At 34.4% G+C, this 21,754-nt stretch overlaps 3 protein-coding genes, 1 long non-coding RNA gene and 1 other non-coding gene across 5 annotated transcripts in view; 2 read left to right on the top strand and 3 right to left on the bottom strand.

Annotated features, from left to right (window-relative positions):
* The window catches only part of LOC127879036 (uncharacterized), a 465,202-nt gene that overhangs the window by 146,211 nt on the left and 297,237 nt on the right, over positions 1 to 21,754 (bottom strand). The gene's annotated exons all lie outside the window — the stretch shown is intronic.
* The window catches only part of LOC127879042 (uncharacterized), a 484,339-nt gene that overhangs the window by 347,571 nt on the left and 115,014 nt on the right, over positions 1 to 21,754 (bottom strand). The window lies entirely within an intron of this gene.
* Positions 1,748 to 1,910, top strand: LOC127880340 (U1 spliceosomal RNA). Its single transcript, XR_008049532.1, has one exon. It is a non-coding gene; the product is annotated as a U1 spliceosomal RNA (small nuclear RNA).
* LOC127879039 (tumor necrosis factor receptor superfamily member 16-like) overlaps positions 16,792 to 21,754 on the bottom strand; it is a 5,222-nt gene continuing 259 nt past the window's right edge. The window contains exons 1-4 of the mRNA XM_052425631.1: positions 21,683 to 21,754; positions 19,174 to 19,576; positions 18,188 to 18,451; positions 16,792 to 17,868 (exon numbers count right to left, since the gene is read on the bottom strand). The exon at positions 21,683 to 21,754 is cut by the window's right edge and continues 259 nt beyond it. Coding sequence (XP_052281591.1) covers positions 17,663 to 17,868; positions 18,188 to 18,451; positions 19,174 to 19,576; positions 21,683 to 21,754 — 945 coding nt within the window. The 3' untranslated portion in view covers positions 16,792 to 17,662. The remainder of the gene's footprint in view (positions 17,869 to 18,187; positions 18,452 to 19,173; positions 19,577 to 21,682) is intronic.
* The window catches only part of LOC127879051 (uncharacterized), a 20,981-nt gene continuing 20,157 nt past the window's right edge, over positions 20,931 to 21,754 (top strand). The window contains exon 1 of the long non-coding RNA XR_008048897.1: positions 20,931 to 21,059. This is a non-coding gene — a long non-coding RNA (uncharacterized LOC127879051). The remainder of the gene's footprint in view (positions 21,060 to 21,754) is intronic.

Raw genomic sequence — 21,754 nt, 5'->3', positions numbered from 1 at the left:
TGTGTCAAATGCTTTTTGTAAATCAAGCCTTATCATAACCATTTAGTAGTTTGTGATTTGATGAAATCTGTTAAGTGTACCAAACATGATTCAGTCGAAAATTGTGTTATAAAACCTGATTGTAGATGATAAAGTATATTATTTTTCCCTAAAAAAGATTCCAGTTGGTTGTATAAACATCTGTCAAGTACCGTACTAACAATACATAAAATACTGACAGGTCTATAGTTACCTACGTCAGTCTGGCTATTTTTCTTAAAAAGAGGTTTACTCTTGCAGATTTTAGCTCTGTTGGAACTTCTTTATCAACTATTGATTTATTGATAATAAAGGTAATGGGCATTTTTAGACAACTTGCCCCATTCTTAATAAACTGTGTTGGAATGTTGTCTAACCCAGTACTTTTCGTAGGATTTAATGAACATAGGTCTTTATATACATACTCTTCACTGACTGTTTTGAGATAAAATGTTTTCTCTGATGGAACCTTGTTACAATAGTATTATTTACAGATACTAGCAGAGGTTTTAAATTTAGTTGGACATATTGCAACTAAATTTAAATATTACATACAAATTTTCATATGATAATTTGTCATTTAGCAGATGCAAATTTAATTGCATGGGACCCGGACTTTCCACATATATCTGTAAACCGATGATGTACATCATGGCCGCATCCAACAGAACGCTTAACTTATATATACTAGTATTGATTTAGTAATCTGACACAGCAATTGTAATATGGCCCGTATTTATACGGTCTTTTCCTTTTTCGTTTTGCATTTCACATCTTGAAACATGAAAATAAACGCACATTCTGATTTTCTTATAACCTAAACAAAAACAAAAAAAGAAAAATAAAATTGACTGCTTAACATCGTTTTTTGCTGTAATAATTATAAATTAAAACACAACACTTACTCCCTGTTGATATTTCGTTTCAATCTTCATATAACGAAAATGAACGATTGAAACTTGAAAAGAAATGTTTGGTCCCGTTTACCAATCTTAATTTCATAAAACGGTACATGCTGTGCTGCTTTCTCGGAGAGGTAACTCATGTGTGTCATTTTACGCGTTTTTTCTCCCTTACATAAGAATAAATCTGTAGTTTCCATCAGCATGGCTTCTTACATGGTTTTTTTTTCGGAGATGAAAAGACGCGGCGTAAGGGAATAGAAGACATGGCTATTTTCAATAGAATTTCTTGGTATTGTACTTTTCCAAATTAAAATGATCATAATATTGATATCTAAATGGTTATCAACGTACCGATATTTCATTTCGACTCAGCCCAGTAGATCAAAGACCTAGAATACACCTATATTCTAGGTCTATGAGTAGATGGAATTATAGGCCTCTTCAGGGGAGAGAAAGCGCACAGTGTAATGACTTAAGTGCTCTTCTATAAATAGATCAACATGGTTGACTGAATATTTTAAGCTATTTGTAGATTGCTTTAGGCTAGGCTAGTGTAGGCTATTTATAGAATTATGTAGACTTACGTAATAAAAAAATGTAATGTTCAGGCATAAAACACTTTAAAACAAAACAGAAAGTAATATAGAAACAAACATTTAGAAAACAAATCAAATTCTAAACCTTTTATGAGAATAAATTAAATGGAACAATTAATTTAGCAATTAAATTTCAAAAAATGTTAATTGCTTGATTTATTTTGACAATTTAACCTGATTGCCAATATAGTGACAAAGTATAGGGTGTATTGTAAAGCTTGCATAGGCATACTTACCTGGTACAGGGAACACCTTGATCTATAAGGAGGTTTCCCCAGGAAGAGGCCCTTCCATTGCACTTCGGTTGGGCTGACGCCTGCGATAGCCCCAAATGTGGGTTACTCGGGTACGCAATTTATTTGTGTGGGGTCTGCGTTCGCGCTAATCCCTGAGAATCTACCAATTGATTTGTACCAAGGTCCAAGTGGCATGTCGGTAATAATATATTGAAATGTTTATTATATTATATGTATGGTGTGTGTTAATTAACCGAAAATGTGCCATTATTAAAGTGAAAAAGAAGTTTAAGCAACTTGCACTGAAAAACCGGTAGTTTAAGGATGGATAAAAGGCCATACCTTTCATATTGATTATAACTTACCCTCGTGTTATGACCTAGACCTTTTCCTGGCGGACCTGCAAAAATTAAAAAAAATCTAATCCGATTTTTATTTTGATCCGTTTGCTTTGGGATCGGGTCCCTTTTCCGGCCTTTTCTACATAGCAGAAAACCCCCTGAATTATGCAAACCACAAAGATTTCTTTATACAACCCTCGAACATTTTACCTTGCTCAACATTGATATGATCCGGGTCTGGCTCAGTTTTTCCTTGTTCTCCCTTCTTTGCCTCATCTGCAATATGAGAACAAGTTACATTTCAAAACATTTAACTTCTTTTGATCAGGGTGTAGTTTTGATTTAATAATAATTTTATACTAAGAATATTGTATGATGTAAATGTGCACCTAAAGCCACACAACTTATTTGGCATAGTAAATTTAAGTATAAATAAGAAGTAGGGGATATTTGTTCATGTAAGCATAAGATTGTTGTTATTTTACGAGTGATCATAGACAATATTATTTTCTATGATCACGACTCGAGTGAAATAACAAACGATCTTACACTGACATGAACACATTTTCTGTTACTTTTATGCCCCTTTTCAAGAAAATAATTTTCAGCTGTTTCACTTTCGCTGAAAAGTAGCACTTTCTCCCGTGGCGTGCCTCAATATATTTCAATACACAAAATTACGTCATTTTTTCGACGAAATGACGTCACTGTTCCAGCGAAATTCTCCAGTTACAATCTTTTACAATGTAAATAGACGGTGAAAAAAAGCGTAAAATAATCAAAGTACTGAAAGTACTGGTTTGACGATGCTTTTGAAGAGGATGGATATATAGAGGATATTTGTTGGATTCGGTGGCATATCGATTTTCCCAGAAAAAATGCGGAAAATATCGATATTTTCACTGTTATTTTTCACTGTTTAGAAAAGTGAAATACCAGTTTATTTCACTGATATTTCTGTATAAATCACCGGAATGCATAACATACATAAGCATCCATTTAAGTTAATCTACATCACCGCAATTGTGTAATTTTTATTGCTTGTCATTTATCCGCAGGTCAATAGTAAATGGTTGTGGTGCAATCGCTTTCGTTCTTGGACACTGCATCCCTTCAATCAATGAAATTTATTTACCTAAATATCTCATATTTGAACTTAAAATTCTTTTGGGAGTAATGGTCCAGACAACTGGATAAAACAGCAACAATATGCTTACCCATTATTTTTCGAGGAACATAATTGAGAATTCCTGTGCTAGCCCCCAATCGCAGTATGTTGGGGTATAATAATAATCAAACTTTGTTTTTCTTCTCAAAAGATTGTCGTAGATTGCAAGTTGATGAATATATCATCCAAGACTACAAGTTTTAGAAAGCCATTTTTTTATTTTTTTTATTGATAAACAAGGTTTTGTAACAATCTATACTATACATAGATAGCTTTAACAGCACAATGTGGCTCACCTGAAACTGATTGTTTCCTAGTGGTGTTAACTAATTTTTCATGAAGATCTAGAAAAAAAGTCATTGTGAGTATGAACAAACTATTTGCGTCTATCCGATCTAGTTGAGTCTTGTTACCGAGATCCTACTTTTATTTAATTGAACATTCTGATCAACTGCCATGAAGATCAGGTAAAAAATGTAAGTTTTAACATGGATTTTAATGATTTTAGTTATTGATCAACTGCTTGGAAGCACATGACCCACTTTGGAACGTGACCTGTTAATCACTGAAACTAGACCTTGTGACCTAAATGTTAAATATGCTACTTTCATGCTTGACTTTGAAATCATTAAAAATAATGTTCTAACCAATTTACAAGTGGATCAGAGAGAGAACGTGACCACTAAAGTATTAACAGACCTTTTCTTATATTTGACCTAGTTCCCTAATTTTTGATAGAATATGAAACCAAAATTGACATAGAGGTGACTAGTTTCATAAGAATCTGGCAAAGAGGTGACATCCAAATTTTAACATTGTAAAATGATAGCTTATGTGTTCACAATAAACTTTAGATAAAATACAACAAAGAGTGATAACAAAAGCTCACATTGTCACATCATAACAAGTGAGCAAAATAACCAAAACTATGACATCATATAATTGCTCAGTTACTTCCAATAACAATAAAATGTTACTTTTGAAACAAATACAATACCTTCCCTTTCTTACTACAGGCTGTTCTAAAACAAGATAGCCCTGTATCGCTCATCCAAAACTCCTTCTATAGTGTCAAAAACTTGTGTATGATTTGACTAAGTTGTAACCTAGCTTTAGCCTGCCAGGACCAACCTGCAAATTCAGCTTTTGATTTGATTAAGATGGACATTGTAAGCAATTTTCATGAAAATCAGGAAGATAATGTGACCTGTAGAAAGGTAAAGTTTTCTATATTTTAACCTAATGACCTAGTTTTTGACAAACTACCAACTTTCAAACTGAAACTTTATTTCATCGAGAAAACATTCAATTCTGTCCAATTTTCATGAAGATCTGGAAGAAAATGTGACCTCTGGAGTGTTCACTAACCTTTTCTGTGATTTGGTTTGTTGACCTAGTTTGGACCACATATGACCTACTTTCAAGCTTAACCTAGAATTGACAGAGATGAACATTTACCAACATAAGACAAACAAGGGCTGTTTGTAAAACATGCATGCCCCCCATATGGGCTGTCAGTTGTAGTAGTAGCCATTGTGTGAATACATTTTTTGTAACTGTTACCTTGACATTTGACCTAGTGACCTGAAAATCAATAGGGATTATATGCCAGTAATGATCAATTTACCTATGAAGTTTCATGATCCTAGGCCTTGCTTTTCTTGAGTTATCATCAGGAAACCTTTTTACTGTTATGAGTCACTGTGACCTAGACCTTTGACCAAGTGATATGAAAATCAATAAGGGTTATATACCAGTCATGATCAATGTACCTATAAAGTTATGTTCCTAGGCGTAAGCATTTTTGAGATATCATCTGGATACTATTTTACTGCTTTGAGTCACTTTGACCTTGACCTTTGACCTAGTGACCTAAACATCAATAGGGGTAATCTGCAAGTCATGATCAATGTACCTATGAAGTTTCATGATCCTAGGCGAAAGCTTTCTTGTGTTATCATCCGGAAACCATTTTACTGAGTCAAGTCACCGTGACCTTGACCTTAGATCTAGTGACCTGAAAGTCAATAGGTGTCACCTGCGAGTCATGTTCAATGTACCTAAGAAGTTTCATGATCATAGGCGTAAGCATTCTTGACTTATCATTTGGAAACCATTTTTCAAAGTTAAGTCACTGTGACCTTGACTTTTGACCTTGTGACCTGAAAATCATTAGGGGTCATCTGCGAGTCATGATCAATGTACCTATATAGTTTCATGATCCTAGGCATAAACGTTCTTGAGTTATCATCATGAAACCATTTTACTATTTCGGTTCACCGTGACCTTGACCTTTGACATAGTGACCTGAAATTAAATAGGGATCATCTGCGAGTCATGATTAATGTATTTATGAAGTTTCATGATCCTAGGCATAAGCGTTCTTGAGTTATCATCCGGAAACCATTGAACTATTTCGGGTCACCGTGACCTTGACTTTTGACCTAGTGACCTCAAATAGGGTCATATGCGAGTCATGATCAATGTATCTATGAAATTTCATGATCCTAGGCATAAGCATTCTGAGTTATCATCCGGAAACCATTTTACTATTTCGAGTCACCGTGAACTTGACCTTTGACCTAGTGACCAGAAAATCAATAGGGTTCATGTGCGAGTCATGATCAATGAACCTATGAAGTTTCATGATCCTAGGCATAAGCGTTCTTGAGTTATCATCCGGAAACCATTTTACTACTTCGGGTCACCGTGACCTCGACCTTGACCTAGTGACCTCAAAATCAATAGTGGTCATCTGCGAGTCATGATCAATGTACACATGAAGTTTCATGATCCTAGGCATAAGTGTTCTTGAGTTTTTATCAGGAAACCATTTTACTATTTCAGGTCTACGTGACCTTGACCTTTGATATAGTGAACTGAAAATCAATAGTGGTCAACTGCGAGTCATGATCAATCTACCTATCAAGTTTCATGATCCTAGGCATAAGCGTTCTTGAGTTATCATCCGGAAACCATTTTACTATTTCGGGTCACTGTGACCTTGACCTTTGACCTAGTGACCTGAAAATTAATAGGGGTCATCTTCGAGTCATGATCAATGTACCTATGAAGTTTCATGATCCTAGGCTTAAGCGTTCTTGAGTTATCATCCGGAAACCATTTTACTATTTCTTTATTTGTTAAACGTCGTCAATTATTAATTGTATATAGATTTCTCTATAGTTTGAAAAACATTTAGGCAAATATTTCTCATGTAAGATAAAATGCAAATAATTAATAAAATATTCCCTTTTAATCAGTATGTTGGTTTATCGGTCAATAACAATATCACTTTGAACATTGAATTATTTAAAATTTACAACAAACATTAAATGTTCTCCGAACAAATGACTCATAACACATTTAACAGATTGATAGGAAGATATGAACAAATCAAGGTTGCTAGGTTGCCCGCCTAGAATGGTCCTCAGGACTTGAAGACTTTTTCCAGAGCCACTCGCCCTGCAGGGCGAGTAGGCCTGACAATCCACTCGCCCTTCACTTTAATCTACTCGCCCTACATTAAAAAAATATATATCTATATTTATAGTTTTGATGACCTTTCTTTCTGTTCCATGTCTCCACCACCATGCAGATATTTTAAAATATAACCCGTTTCCATGCTGAGTTTAATCTTTCAGACAAACTTTTACTGAAAGACACGCTTGATTAACGAATGGTTACTATATGGTAAATTTTTGCTAAGGCTTCTGATCACGAATTATTCTGTTTATTAATATAGGGATAATACACATTTTCGAGGGCATGATCATCTGTGGGCTGTCGAAAAATCCGTTCCTGCCGAGTTCGCAGCACGAGGGCAGGAACGGATTTTGAGAGCACCCGCAGATGATCATGTCCGAAAAAAATTGTATTTTCGCTATTATTGCATAAACAAATCACACATACCAAAATAAGTTTAAATAACATTGAAAACAATATCTTTTGTTCATTCGACATCGACAAAATATTTCGATGATTTCACTACAGTTCAATATTGTGTTTTACATATGCCTCACTCGGTCATCATTCGAAATGACGAGGCTTTACCTTCGAATAGGCAGTTTTCGATTTAAAATGTGTTTAAACAGTGGATTAATGCAAAGTTGAAATGCAGCCGCGCAAAGTAAGAAATGAGGAATTATTTTGGAATTTACAGCAAGAACGTTTAGGGTGCATAAACACTTACATTTACAGCATAGTCTTTTGAAAGTGTTGAGTAAATAACCTTAACTTCATTGACGTTGCCAATAAAATAAAGCTGTTGTCAAGAGAGTGCAGATGGTATAACTTGAAAAGTGGATTGAAATAGTCAATATCCCTGCATGCATGAGGAAACTGGTGCTTATTAACTCCCCCATTTATGCTTGGAATGTCGTCGAAGGCTGGAGAAGGGAAGTAACTGCGCGTGGACCAGATTATGGATATGAAAAACACATAATAGGGCTTGAACGGCACGTGAATCGCATTGTTAATACACGATTTCTCCCGTTCAAGCCCCCCTTTTGCCAAGTTTCTGCACCCCGTGAGAGGGCATTATAGATAGAGTTTATGCAATAATAATTATTTTTTCTGTTTATTTGTTAATTAAATATAAGAAGTATTATAATTAACCAGTTATGTATTATCTTTTATTGATATTTACATTAAAATGAAATGTTATTCTTCATGGAATGACCAATATATTTAACTGTGTTTTTCTATTGTAATCGATAAGCTGAGATCACTGACACGTACGAATAGAGCGCAACCGATTTCGAGAATTATTTTCACTGTGCCCGTGACGTCATTTTTCAGTGTCAAAACGAAAGTGCAGTTTCTTTGTGTACTTAACCTTTTTTTATGTTCGTTCGAAAAAATGTTCGCAATTTGTATCGATGTGGCAGGAGTTCTGGAACTGAATTTATATTTCTCAACTAGAAAAACAGCACTCGCCCGGTCTGTCAAGTATTTAACAAACTTTACTCGCCGACCGTCAACTTCACTCGCATAAGCGAGCGGTCGAGTGGATTTTTCAAGGCCTGGTCCTGTTAGTATGGAAGTACTTGATATATAAATTTATTAGCCTGTCGGTGTTGTAAAGACATAAAATATTTTATGAATGTCTCAAAGTGTAGAATTATTTTGCATTTAGTAAAAGAAAGGCAACATATTACCCTTAAGTGGCTGACAAGAACTTGTGGCTAAATACAACTAAAAAGAGGCATTATGATTCTTGAAAATAAAAGTAAACATCATTATATATGAATTTTCTGATCAAAAGTGTTATTTTTAGTGAATAGGGGAAATTCATTTTCAAGAATAAACAATATAATTATAAATGTTTTGGCAAAGTGCATCATAGTATTATCATAGTACAGTTTTGGTCTAAAAATCCCGTAACATTTTTTTAAATTTCATAACACCTTGTTGCAAAAAAAAACAACATGAAAAATAGAATTTTTAGAGTAACCTTTTAAAATAAAATAAACAAGGGCTGGTTGTAAAACATGCATGTCCCCATATGGGCTCTCCGTTGTAATGACAGCAATTGTGTGAATATGTTTTTTGTCAATGTGACCTTGACCTTTGACCTAGTGACCTGAAAATCAATAGGGGTCATCTGCGAGTCATGATCAATGTACCTATGAAGTTTCATGATCCTAGGCCCAAGCGATCTTGAGTTATCAAACCACCTGGTGGACGGAGCGACAGACCGACCGACATGTGCAAAGCAATAAACCCCCTCTTCTTCGAAGGGGGGCATAAAAATGCTTTATATGACCTTAGATATTATTTTTGCAATCATTTTTCATCAATTTCAAATGTTTAATAAAATTATTGTTTCATGCTACTCATGGTACCAGTTTTTTGTCAGAAAATTAATCACACTTTTTAAAAATGCATTACCCTTTGTTGCCAAAAAAATCATGAAAAATATAATTTTCAAAGATATCCTTTAAAACAAAAAGAAAATGCCTTCTTAAACCTTAAATATTATTCCTTCAAGCATTTTACATCAATAATTTATGTTTGAAAAAATCATTGGTTCATGCTAAATAATGGTTGATATACTGTAAATAATGTAACTACACATCCAAGTAGTGAGTCCATCAAACTATTGCAACCGAAACACCTGGTATGCCAAGGCACCAGCCGAAGTCAAATGCCTTCTGACTTAGTGCATTTTACTATTTATATTTGTATGCATTTGTATGTGTTTGAAAAAATGTATAATCTTTAATGACATCTTCTGACCATGCATGTCCTAGATTTCAAAATCCAGGTCCTGGTCTGACACATTGGTAACATTAATGTTAAACTGTTACCAGGCTTCTGAATATAATTAGCCAGGTCACAGGAAAAGGGCAGTCTAATATGTATCCAATTAAACTATTTGTCATTGTCAGAAAACCGCTCTTAAGCAAACAGCTTCCAAGAAACTGCAGGCTGAACTGGATCTAAACTGGCCACAATCGCCTCAATGTCTCTTTTACTCTGATATGGTTCATTTAACTTTAAAGGGATCTTCACGTTTTGGTAAATTGACAAAAATTGAAAAAAGTTGTATCGGATTTGCAAATTTTCGTTTTAGTTATGTTATTTTTAGGAAACAGTATTACTGAACATTTACCATGGTCTAATATAGCCATTATATGCATCTTTTAACGATTTAAAAATTATAAAGCGTTGCAACGCGAAACGATTGAATAATTTGGAGAGTTATGTTGTTGTTGTTTAATTGTGTGAAACTACGAAGATTGCTTATACTAGGTATAAAATACGTCAACCATTTATACTTGGCAGAATAGTCAAGCAGGCTAATGCGTTTTTACTCCAGGACTAAGGGGGTCACTGGTTCGAGCCCTGCTACGGACTACTTTTTTTAAAGAATTTTATTCTGGATTTTTAACTGGAGCTTTTAATATCCAATGTTTACATTTATCAATATAAAGCATTTAATGACTTACTTCAAAACATGTCAAAATCTGTGAAAAGGCCCCTTTGAACATAATATCTACTCCTATAAATATGAGGTCAATATACATGGACTAAACGGTAAATTACGTCTAATTATTTGGACTGTAATGACATCAACTACTTAAATAGAAAGAAGAAAGAATTCATACTTACCAGTAATTTGAGTAAAGAGTTTGTATTCAATGTTGTATTGACAGCTTGGTGATATGCAAATCCCATATGACATGTTGATATCGGGTATCATAGCCATTCAATAAGTCGCAAAATGCTTAAACAAAATTTATAAAGCACAATGTGAATTAAATTGATAACTAAAAATACCAGTATCATCAGTAAGCCAGTTTTGCCTTGTCAAACTGTCGAGATCCAGAAAGTGCTTCATTCACATTGAATATATCCTTCGAATTCCATTAATTGTTGCATTACTAAATAGCGAAACAAGCCGATTTAAGCTGTAAGAAAGTTTTGACACAAGTGTTATCAAGTCTCTCATGGGAGAAGCCATAGAAAGTGATCCATTCACATCGAATATATCCTTCGAATTCCACCCTTTGTTGTCATTAGCGAAGATTTAGTGAATAAATAATTCATATATCACAAATGACAGCTTCTAAATAGCGAAACAAGCCAACTTATGCAGTAAGAAAGTTTTGACTCGAAACTCTCATGGGGCGGCCATTGTTGAATGTTGAAACACGAACGACAACTCTGCTAGGAGAATGTAATCAATGACGAGCAATCTCCTACGCGGTGGCGAATGCAAAAGAGAAGTAACTGAAAAATCGAGTTATCTCAATCGGACTGGCTCGGTCTTTTACATAGGCCGCCATTGTGAGAAATTTTTCTACGGTTATGATTCCTTGGACGATGCTGTTCCAGCATGGTCAAAAAGGAAATTTGTTCGATTCGGTGGAATACCGATTTAAAATCATTAGGTATAAAAGAAACATATTTTATATATGCCAATTAGAATATATCTGGTGGTTACAAGGTAGATATCCGTCTTTTGGGCTATTTAAAACTTAAAAATAATCGCGTTTTTCGAAATGGACGTGTATCCGTATAGAAATCCTACTTTCGGTTTTAAAAGCGATACCGTTTGAAAAATAATAAATTACTTGCTAACTATGCTATATATTTAATGACAATTTTGCACACTTTCAAATTGCATCTATATGTATTGATTAACATGTATTTCAAGGTCAGAGGCAAAGTGTGTGGCTTTAAAACTTCAATATTTAGCGGTCAGGACAATATTCACTTTTTCAAAAGTATCACGAATCCTCAACAGAGGATGTTGTAATTTGAACCAAGTTGTAATCATTATGTTTAAGTGAATCTGCTTTGAAAAAGGGGCATGTTGTTATGATAACATAAGTGTTTATATAAGATAATAAAAAGTGTACATGCATGTTTTTATCATCATTTTGGAAATGGGTCCGATCCCTTCGGATTGGGAAAAAAACGTTGTTTTGACAATTGGGAAATAGGTTATTTAGTTTCAGATTTTTGGGGTCAAACAAATTAAATAAAAAAAGTGTCTTCAATTGGCAACCCATTATGAGAAACCATTTGGTCACAATATAAACTTTTATCCTTTAAAAATGGGTCCCAGTACCTAACATCCAGATTTGAACAAAAATAAACACTTAATGCAAGTTTGAGCAAGAGAACTTTGCAAAAACAAATTTGAGGCTGTTCAGATGGTACAAATCTACAATAAATCCAATCCACCCCCCCATCCCACTAGTTTGTTGCGAGCAGTGAAAATTTGATATTTATTTTTATAATGATCAAACAAGTTTTAAATCAGTTAAAGCATTATTTGGCTACCTCTCGATCGTCGATGTTGGGCTGATTTGGCAAAGAAGTCGATCATGTCTTGCGTTATTTCCATTTCAACTTCAGAATAGGTCCGAGTTCCCACTGAATCTGAGCAGCTGGAATTTTGTTTTCTCTTCTTCTGTTTCGTCCCCCTCTTCTTCTCCTTCTCTGAAGACTTTTTTCACTCTCTGTCACTGACCCAGTGTGAGAAAATCCATGCTTATACTTGTAATGTGAAAACATATTTGGCATTTCAGACATATACAGCTAGCTATTGAAAGAACTGATATTCTGGATGCGGGTAAGTTTGTTACACGTGTCATGGTGTTTCTGACACCAACCCATAACATGTTCATAATGATCCCAATATGGTTGGAAACTTCTGTGCTTATACCAGTCACTGGCCCCGACGGTGTATAAACGGACCTTATATAGCATTCAGTTGTTCAAACATTAATATTCTGTCCAAAGCAACATATGAAAGACTACCTATCTATTCAACCTCATAATAGTCATCCCGAGCCTCTCACTATATTGCTATCTGCTTCTTGATTTGATGACTTTGTAAAATTGACAACGTCCAGATGAGCCGATCAAAGTTTTGCTTTCATAAAAGTAATTTGTTTAATTGATATAAATTTCATTCAAGCGCTATCGATAACAGTGATATGTATTCATCCGATAAAGATTTAGTTTAACTGATATTGATCATTTTGAATTTTGCGAGATTTTGTTGAAGCATATACTGAATAAAGATCATTAAATACGTCGTGTTTTTCAGTATATTTTTATATTCGTCAAGTAGTGTGTTTGAAAATCAATTAAAGTCTATTCACACACGTTGACATTGACGTTTTGAATTATTATTTATTGTTTGAGGAGAGTGTGGGGCTATAATAAGAAGAACTCGTCAAGTTGGTGTTCCGAGCGAAATGTAATGTAGGGTCCGCATGAGAAGACGTTATATTACGACGGTTATATAACTTGTGGGCATAGTCGAGTTCAGTTATTTTAGGCCTCGCCAAATCAACGTTACCTTTGCTCAATACTAACTCAGCATTCTCTGGACTAGTAGTATACCGAATATATCAACACGCAATATGGCGCCGCGTTTATCTGACGCTCAGTCCTGTTGCGTGATCTATTATGTCAATTGAAAGTTAATATGCATGCTGTGCATGTTTTCTTATGTCCAACAGAAAAAGGTTATGTGATAACTAGCTCATTGTGGGTATATGTTCCGATATATTAAATTGAAACACCCTTTCAATTCTTCATAACTTTATTGGATAAATTATAATTTGTCACGACATCGGTTATAAGACCGTACATCCATATTTTAGTTATCCTCAGAACGCTCCCTATGAGTGGATCAATCATGTGACCTCCCAGTAGCGGGTAATTTATCATCGCACCATTGTCAGAACTCGCTCAAAGCGGTGAACCTTTATCTACTCCAGGAAAGAGGAACCGTCTCCTTTGCCAGGGCCTCAATAGATAAAATACATAATAGTCATGGCATTAAATTACTTGATCTGTGTAAGTCCTCTACATTACGTATTATCAATGGTAGACTAGGCGATAGTTGTAAACCCACATTTTTCTCAAATAACGGTTCTTCAGTGATTGATTATCTGTTGACTACAGAAAGCAATTTTCCATTGTAAGCAAACTTTACTGTTTGTGATTTTAACGAATGGAGCGATCATGCACCATTGCAGTTTTCATTGTATTGTTATAATTATTCGCCTTGTTATGATGCTTTCACTGATGTTAAATATCAATGGGACAATACATTTCGAGATGAATTTCGTTCAGGAATTATTTCTCGACTTCCCGTATTGACAGAAATTGTTGAAAATATTGATTGTACAGTAAACTTTCAATTAACGTAGCTGTAGAAAAATTTACTACTACAATCCGGAACGTTGCGGATCCGTTGTTTTTAAAATCTCGTGTTTACAAAAATAAACCCACGTTCTTTGTTGACAGTTGTATAAAACACGCTGATTGGTTTGACAACGAGTGTATAATTGCTCGAAATCAATACCATGACGCTTTACGATGTTTTAATTGTATTAAGTCTGATATAATAGGAAAACGTTATGTGAAAAGAAAAGTATTTATAAGCAGTTAATTAACAAAAAGAAAAGAGATGCATTTAAACGAAAAATGTTAGAAATTGAAAATTTAAAGAGTAAAAAGCCGAAGAAATTTTGGAAATATTTTAAATCTAAAAACAAAATAAATGGCAATAAAATTTCAATACATGCATTCAAGGATTATTTTGAAAATTTGAGTAATACTATTTATCATACTAATAATGCCGAAGCTGAAGAATTTTGTTCAAATAATAATTTTAATGGGGAAAATTGTACTTTTCCTGAACTAGACCAGCCGATAACATTAGATGAAGTTAGGAATGCAGTTAAACGCTTAAAACGTAATAAAGCGGCTGGTAGTGACTTTATTTTAAATGAATATTTTCTTGAAAGTTTTGATATTTTATCAAAGCATTTATGTGACATGTTTAATAGTATTTTAGTTTCTGGCTTTTTCCCCGATCAGTGGACAGAAGGAGTTATCATACCTCTGCATAAAAAAGGCTCTGTTGATGATGTTAGTAATTATAGAGGGATAACACTTGTTAGTTGTTTTTCTAAGTTGTTTACAACCATTTTAAACAAACGTATCGAATCGTTTTGTGAAGACAATGCTAAAATGTCTGATGCCCAATTTGGATTCAGAAAAGGATGTTCAACTGTTGATGCTATTTATATCTTGTTGTCTGTTGTGCAGCATTATGTATGAAAACAAACGTTTGTATGTTATTTATGTTGATTTGCTCAAATGTTTTGATAGTATATATCGCAATGCATTATGGTTAAAAATGTATAAATCTGGTGTACAAGGTAAACTTTTGAGAATAATTAAGAATATGTATGAAAATGTTAAATCTTGTGTTAAGTCGTGTACATCATATTCTGAATACTTTAGTTATGCTGTCGGTCTAAGACAAGGGGAGGTAATGTCCCCGATTCTTTTTTCACTGTTTGTAGAAGATTTAGAACTATTTTTGCAAGATAGCACATTGTCTGGCCTAAATATAGACGACATAACCTTAATTTTATTATTATTTGCGGATGACTGGGTAAATCTCCAGAAGAAGTACAGAACCACTTAGATAACCTATATGTCTATTGTAATACATAGGGGCTTAATGTGAATACTTCAAAAACAAAAATAATGGTTTTTCGTAAAAGGGGTAAAATTCGAAATGATGAAAAATGGACATATAATGGCCACGATATATAAATCGTCGATAATTTCAATTATCTCGGCACTGTTTTAAATTACATTGGTAGTTTCACTTTAAATCAAGAACATTTGGTTGGAAAAACCCTTAATGCTATGAATATTTTACTCTATAAATGTAAGCAGTATGATCTTAAACCGAAATTATTTTGTCAGTTGTTTGATTCTTTTGTTGGATCTATTTGTTGTTATGCCTCTGAAATATGGGGTTTCAATAAATCAAAAGAGATCGAACGCATTCATTTAAAATTTTGCAAGAGATTGTTAAATGTGAAAATAAGCACATGTAACGCTACAGTTTATGGTGAGCTAGGCAGATATCCATTATATGTAAATAGATATGTACGAATTGTTAAGTATTTGTTAAAAATTATTAACAGTAAACATATTATTATACAAACTGTGTATATTCAAGCATTAAATGATTGTAATAAGGGATGCAACAATTGGGTTGCAAATGTTAAACAATTGTTAAACGATTACGGATTTTCCTATGTTTTGAAGCTGCAAATATAACTAATAGTCATGCTTTTGTTTGTGAATTTTATTGCAGAATTATTGACACCTTTAAGCAAGAATGGTTCGGTGAAGTGAATAGAATTTCTACTCTAGATATGTATTGAATGTTTAAAACTACTCTTGAATATGAAAACTATTTAGATTTATTACCCAAGAGTCTACGTTTATACTTTGTGAATTAAGGGCTTCTTCCCATCCATTGAGAATTCAGACAGGAAGATACTCACGCAACAATATCCCCCGTGAAGAACAGAACGTTATTGCCTTTGTTGTAATCAACAGGATATAGAGGATGAATTCCATTTTATTTGTGTTTGTTCATGTTACCGTTTTCTACGGCAAAAATTCATTAAACGTTTTTATTTTGTGAATCCATCGGTTGTTAAGTTCCATAGTTTATTAACATCAACTTGTAAATTTGAAATATTAAACGTGTGTAAATATGTTAAGGAAGCATTATCTGTACGAAATGCTATTTTAAATAATACCCCTGAATTATAGTTTTTACTTTCTTCAACCCCGAAGTGTATGTATCACTTTGCAGTCACTGATAGTATTTGTAATACTTTGTCCTTACTGCCTTTAAAACTATTATGTTTCTCCTTGTAAAAATCGTTGTTGATCTCTGTTCTTATTTTGTTTAGAAATGTCATTTCATTGAATTTAGTTCTGAAATGTTATTTAACTTACTAACATATATACATTATTATATTGATTTGGTTACCTTCTTTAGTATAAGGATACGTGACATTACTTTATTTATAATTATATGCATTAAAGACGATGTACTTATGTATAAGTCTTAATAAACTGTCTGTTCTGTTCTGTTCCCTATCCACCCACATTGCTCTCACCGAGACGACAATGCATTTCGGGAAACACGTACTTTTTAATTAAAACAAATACTTTTCAATTGTATATCTTTATTTCGCCCGATTAATTCATTCCCATTTGAAGCCATAAATAGCGAGTGATGAGAAAAAGCCATACTCACGATATGGTATTTTATATGTATTATGTTCAACATTTAACAATATTTAAAGAATAAAACAACTTCACCAAGTTAACAAAAGATAATAAAACAAAGAAACATACTAACGGATAAAGTGAAATAACATTAGACTTTTGTTTTCATTCGCAATCGTTATGTATGATGTATACTTAAATTGTAAGACGATTACACAAATCGATAAATATTAATTAATATGGTGATAACAATTATCTTTACGAAATCTAACGTTATCAGATGAATAATATATATATACTGATATAATGAGTATTATATTCTGTGAAATGTGAAAGGACAACCCCAATTTGCTAACATTTGTTAAATGGCGTCGGGTGAGCATATGGTTATATTATAAAGTCAAAAGTGTATGAAAATGTATACACTGCAATAAAACATATAACGCGTAAACAGTTTAATAGCAAATGGACGTTTAAACGAAAATAATGAACACTTATCACTCTTAATTAATAAAAGTACTTTAACACAAGACTGAGAAATCTGTTCATATGCGCAAGATATTTTATCCGTTACAACCACAAATCCGATAAACTCTAAGTGCTAAAAACGTTGAATGATGTAACTGTTAACAAAACACACCTCCCATCTCTCTTGCAAATAGTAAAAGTAATTAATTTATCGGAACTGTTACAAAAAGTTACCCTACCCTTTCTGGACTTCCACACAGATTACCGGAAAGAGATCGAAAAACGGTTGAAAATAAACATGAGTTGGGAAAATTTGTCAATACGTTAGTTGAAATCACAAACTTCAAAGGCGCACAAAATACGGCGGGTCGCTCTTGAAGTCAATATTGATCTTTTTAAGGACAAAACACAGTGCAATGAGGAGCAGAACAAATATGGCGACAGTACTTCCGGTCCACGCCGCAATCCGCCATGAAAAGACATCCGGTAGATCATCAACAGTTGTTGTAAAAAGGGTCGTCGAAAGAAAGGACCCATAAACTTGTTTGCCTGTTCCAATTCAAGATAAGTGATATAAATGTCCAAATTGTTCTGGAATTTATATGTTTGCAAAGAAAAAATACAGTAACTATTCAAACGAATATGAAAAACATTTAATATTATAATGTATAAGTTGTATTGGTATTAACCAAGTACCCAGTACGTTAACGCCAATTTTTATTTAGCTGAATCTTTTAACCAGCTCAGCTCTGAGTAGAAATATGATTTCGGGCTAGCTATGTACATTATTTTTGTATCATCTATCTTCGCTTAACTGTATATGTTAATACAATTGTTATCAAACCTTCCTTGCTTAGAAAATTCTTACCCTCTTCTCCCTTTTGCGATCTTGTTGTCCGCCGTTCTTCATTTGTTTGCAATCTTTTCGTCGCTCCTTGCGTTAAGATATCACCCGTGTTCCCTAATAAAATTGGCGGCATCGCATCCATTTCAGCCACTTCCGTTGGGAAACAGGTCTGTTCCGGATCTAAGACCTTCTGGTGCATGCAGGCTTTAACCCGAGGTGCGAGGACTTCCGGTAGACACTGGGAGCACTGCAGGCACCCACCGCCACCGGGTCTTCTAAAGAAACCTATACAGCCGACCGACAGTAACAAATCAATGAGCCTCATTCTGGGAAAACTGGGCTTAATGCATATGTGTAATATGTCGTCCAAGATATGCTTGTGCAATCCGCACTGGTTAATCATGGAATACTCTTTCCCATGTTATGAAATTTTTAGTTTAAAGGAAGTCTCTTCTAAACGAAAATCAAGTATATGCGAAAAGTGGTGTATCTGTCTTTTCTGGTAAGCGTTTAAGCGGTTCGCGCAGGCTAATATTGGACGACACTTTACGCACATTCATCACGCCCAGTTTTTAAAGAACGAGGTTTAAAAAAATAGTGCCATCTTCAGGAAGATGGAAATTTTGTGAGGACATAATTTTACATAGTACCTTCTTTTTTTTTCAAAAAGCTATTTGCGCATCTCGAACATAATTCGAACTTAAATATTAAATTTGCTATGAGCGCATCGAACTTGTTGGTATATTCATGTAAATGTTTAAATATTGTTCTTAATATTGTGAAAGTATATTATTGAATGACTAATAATTAAGTGCGTCAAACATTTGTAAGACAAATGTAACAACACGGCTTTGCTATGCCATGTGCCAATATTGGTACACCTTCGGCGTCTATATCTTAGGGCTAATGCTGTGAATATAAGGCCATGGTTAACTATATTCGCTAATAACATATATGAATTGTTGTTCATGCATATTTCACAAAAAGAAATACTATTCCAATAATACCTGTCTTGCATCGTCCGCATTTCCGGTCCCGATTCCGCCGACATGGTGATAGTTCTTCCTGGTTGTGAAAGCAAGTCCTACAGTATCTGCAAACACCCACGTTTGGTCGGCTCGAAAACGTGAACTGAGGACACTTCCGGCACATGGCGTCTTTATGCGCTCGGCAGTGACGCTGTGTGTACTGACCAGGAAAGCAGACGCTGCAGTTCCGGCACTTCCCGCCTTTGACGTCATTGAATGTTCCCGGTGCGCATATTTCGCAAACGGTGTCACGTGTTCCTGTGCAGTTTTCTTTGATTTGGAAGCCTTCAGGACAAATCATGCATGGGCTGCATTTGTCCTTGTCGGTCCTAGTGACGTCATAGAATGAACGTGCCGGACATTGAATCATACTCATATAGTGCTGGAAATGAGCATTCACATACAAAAGTATTAGTAAAAGGATAATATAACCATAAAGTTTGGTCTATTGATATATGAATATAAGAACATTAAGCATATGCCGTTAAAGGCATGATCGAGCTAGTTTCAGATTAAAACCGGATCTAAGTTGAATTTTAGTCTTTAAGATCAATCGACAGAACTAGGTTTTCTAAATTAATTCGAATGTAAGTTAAAATTCATAGAAACTATAATATCTAAAATAATGTTTAATGAGAATTTCAGCCAGAAAACAGCAGCATAAATTGCTGTACCGCAACCGTTCGAACCCAGCACCTCAATTTAATCTATAGGTTCTCAATAATACGCGCTACTACTGGGAAATTCAGGTCATTGAATGCTATATCTAACTAACATATATGATTTGCATTGTAATCTTTTTTTCGCTCAATCGACTGATGTTTATCGATTAAAACACACATTTTTGCAGAAATAATATGAGTCGCGTTCTGAGAAAACTGGGCATAATGGTTCTGCGTAAATTGTCCCAGATTAGCCTGTGCAGTCCGCACAGGCTAATCAGGGACGAAGCTTTCAGCTTTTATGACATTTTTCGTGTCAAAGAAGTCTCTTCTAAGCAAAAATCCAATTACGGCGAAAAGTGTCGTCCCTGATTAGCCTGTGCGGACTACACAGGCTAATCTGGGACGACACTTTATGCACATGCATTGTGCCCAATTTTCTCAGAATGCGACTCATATGAATAATTGTCATTTGAAAATCTGTTAAAAATTCCCTTTAAATTTCTATTAGCTATAAAGCATTATCGATCAATTAATTTACATTTTTACATAAGGAAGTTTTGATTAATGAGTTGTTTCTCGTTTTAAATAATCGCGACGGTATCGGCTAAAATATAAACCCACAAATATTTGCACAAAACGATAGGTCACATAATTTGCATTGTACTAGGTGCGTTTAGTTTTGGAAAATATTTGCAAATCGATAAGTAAAATGTCTATAATCTATACAAAAATAATAATAATGCATTATCGATAAACCAACGTCCATTTTAACATAAGGAATTTTTGTTTTATGAGTTGTTTCTCTCGTTGCAAATAATCGCGGAGATATCAGCGTAAATATAAATGCAAAACGATTGGCCACGTAATTTGCATTGTACAAGGTGTGTTCAGTTTAGAAAAATATTTGCTAATTTATAAGTTAAATATGACATTTCTGATTGTCCCGCAAAATACCGTAGAGGTATATGGGTAAAAACTAGCACGTTTAAATGATCCAGTACACTCGTATCGTGTTCTTGTATGTACATAGCAAATTGAGAATAATATAGCCCTGATATGTAAACGTGCATACGTACATTTAGTTATAGTTGATAAATACACAGCATATTTATGCTGAACACACTGCTGTAAGGAGGTCAGATAAATCCTCAGACAAAGCCTTTTGAAGTTACGCTCACAGCTCATATCATATTCCAAATAGTAAGTCAATATCGTGTTTCATTTGCTGTAAAATGTATCGTATTTCATTTTTTCTAATTGAGTGCATGCTCGGACGCATAGAATATGAAAACAATATCTTTATGCATATGCGTATAGCAAAGATTGCCATATACACGCGCGTATGCATGTATTATTTGGGAAGAGGACAACGGCAACGAGCGAGGCATGGTGTTAGGGGAGATAAGCCTGGGTTATGGTTAGGTTAAGGTTAGGGGTCGGGTTAGGGTTAAGGTAAAGGCTAACCATAACCCAAACCCGATCCCTGACTCTAATCCTAACCCATACCTTAACCCTCTAACCCCCATATAATACAGTATTTATACAGTAGCAACTGCGTTAAGGACTCATATCCATGAAGTAAAAAAAATGCTATGTACATGATCACTAACAACACAAACATCAACTTCCTGGTACATTCTGAATGCAACCAAGGTGACTTGACCCTGCTCGCCATGTTTTGTTAAACAAACACAATCATGATTCCGCGGGCTTGAATAAGTGTTTTAATTGCATTGCATATCGTTTATAGTCAGCAAGTTTTACGAGATTGAAGTTTTACATGAAGTTTGGACATGAGAATATTATAACAGTTTGCATCTTACCGGCATAAGCGCGTGTACATTCTCCATCGACATTTGTAACATCACAGCAAACATGCAGACGACATTTGTTGA

The sequence above is a fragment of the Dreissena polymorpha genome, chromosome 4, assembly GCF_020536995.1.
Source record: "Dreissena polymorpha isolate Duluth1 chromosome 4, UMN_Dpol_1.0, whole genome shotgun sequence".
NCBI classification, from domain to species: Eukaryota; Metazoa; Mollusca; class Bivalvia; order Myida; family Dreissenidae; genus Dreissena; species Dreissena polymorpha.
This window is presented reverse-complemented; position numbering and strand designations above follow the sequence as displayed.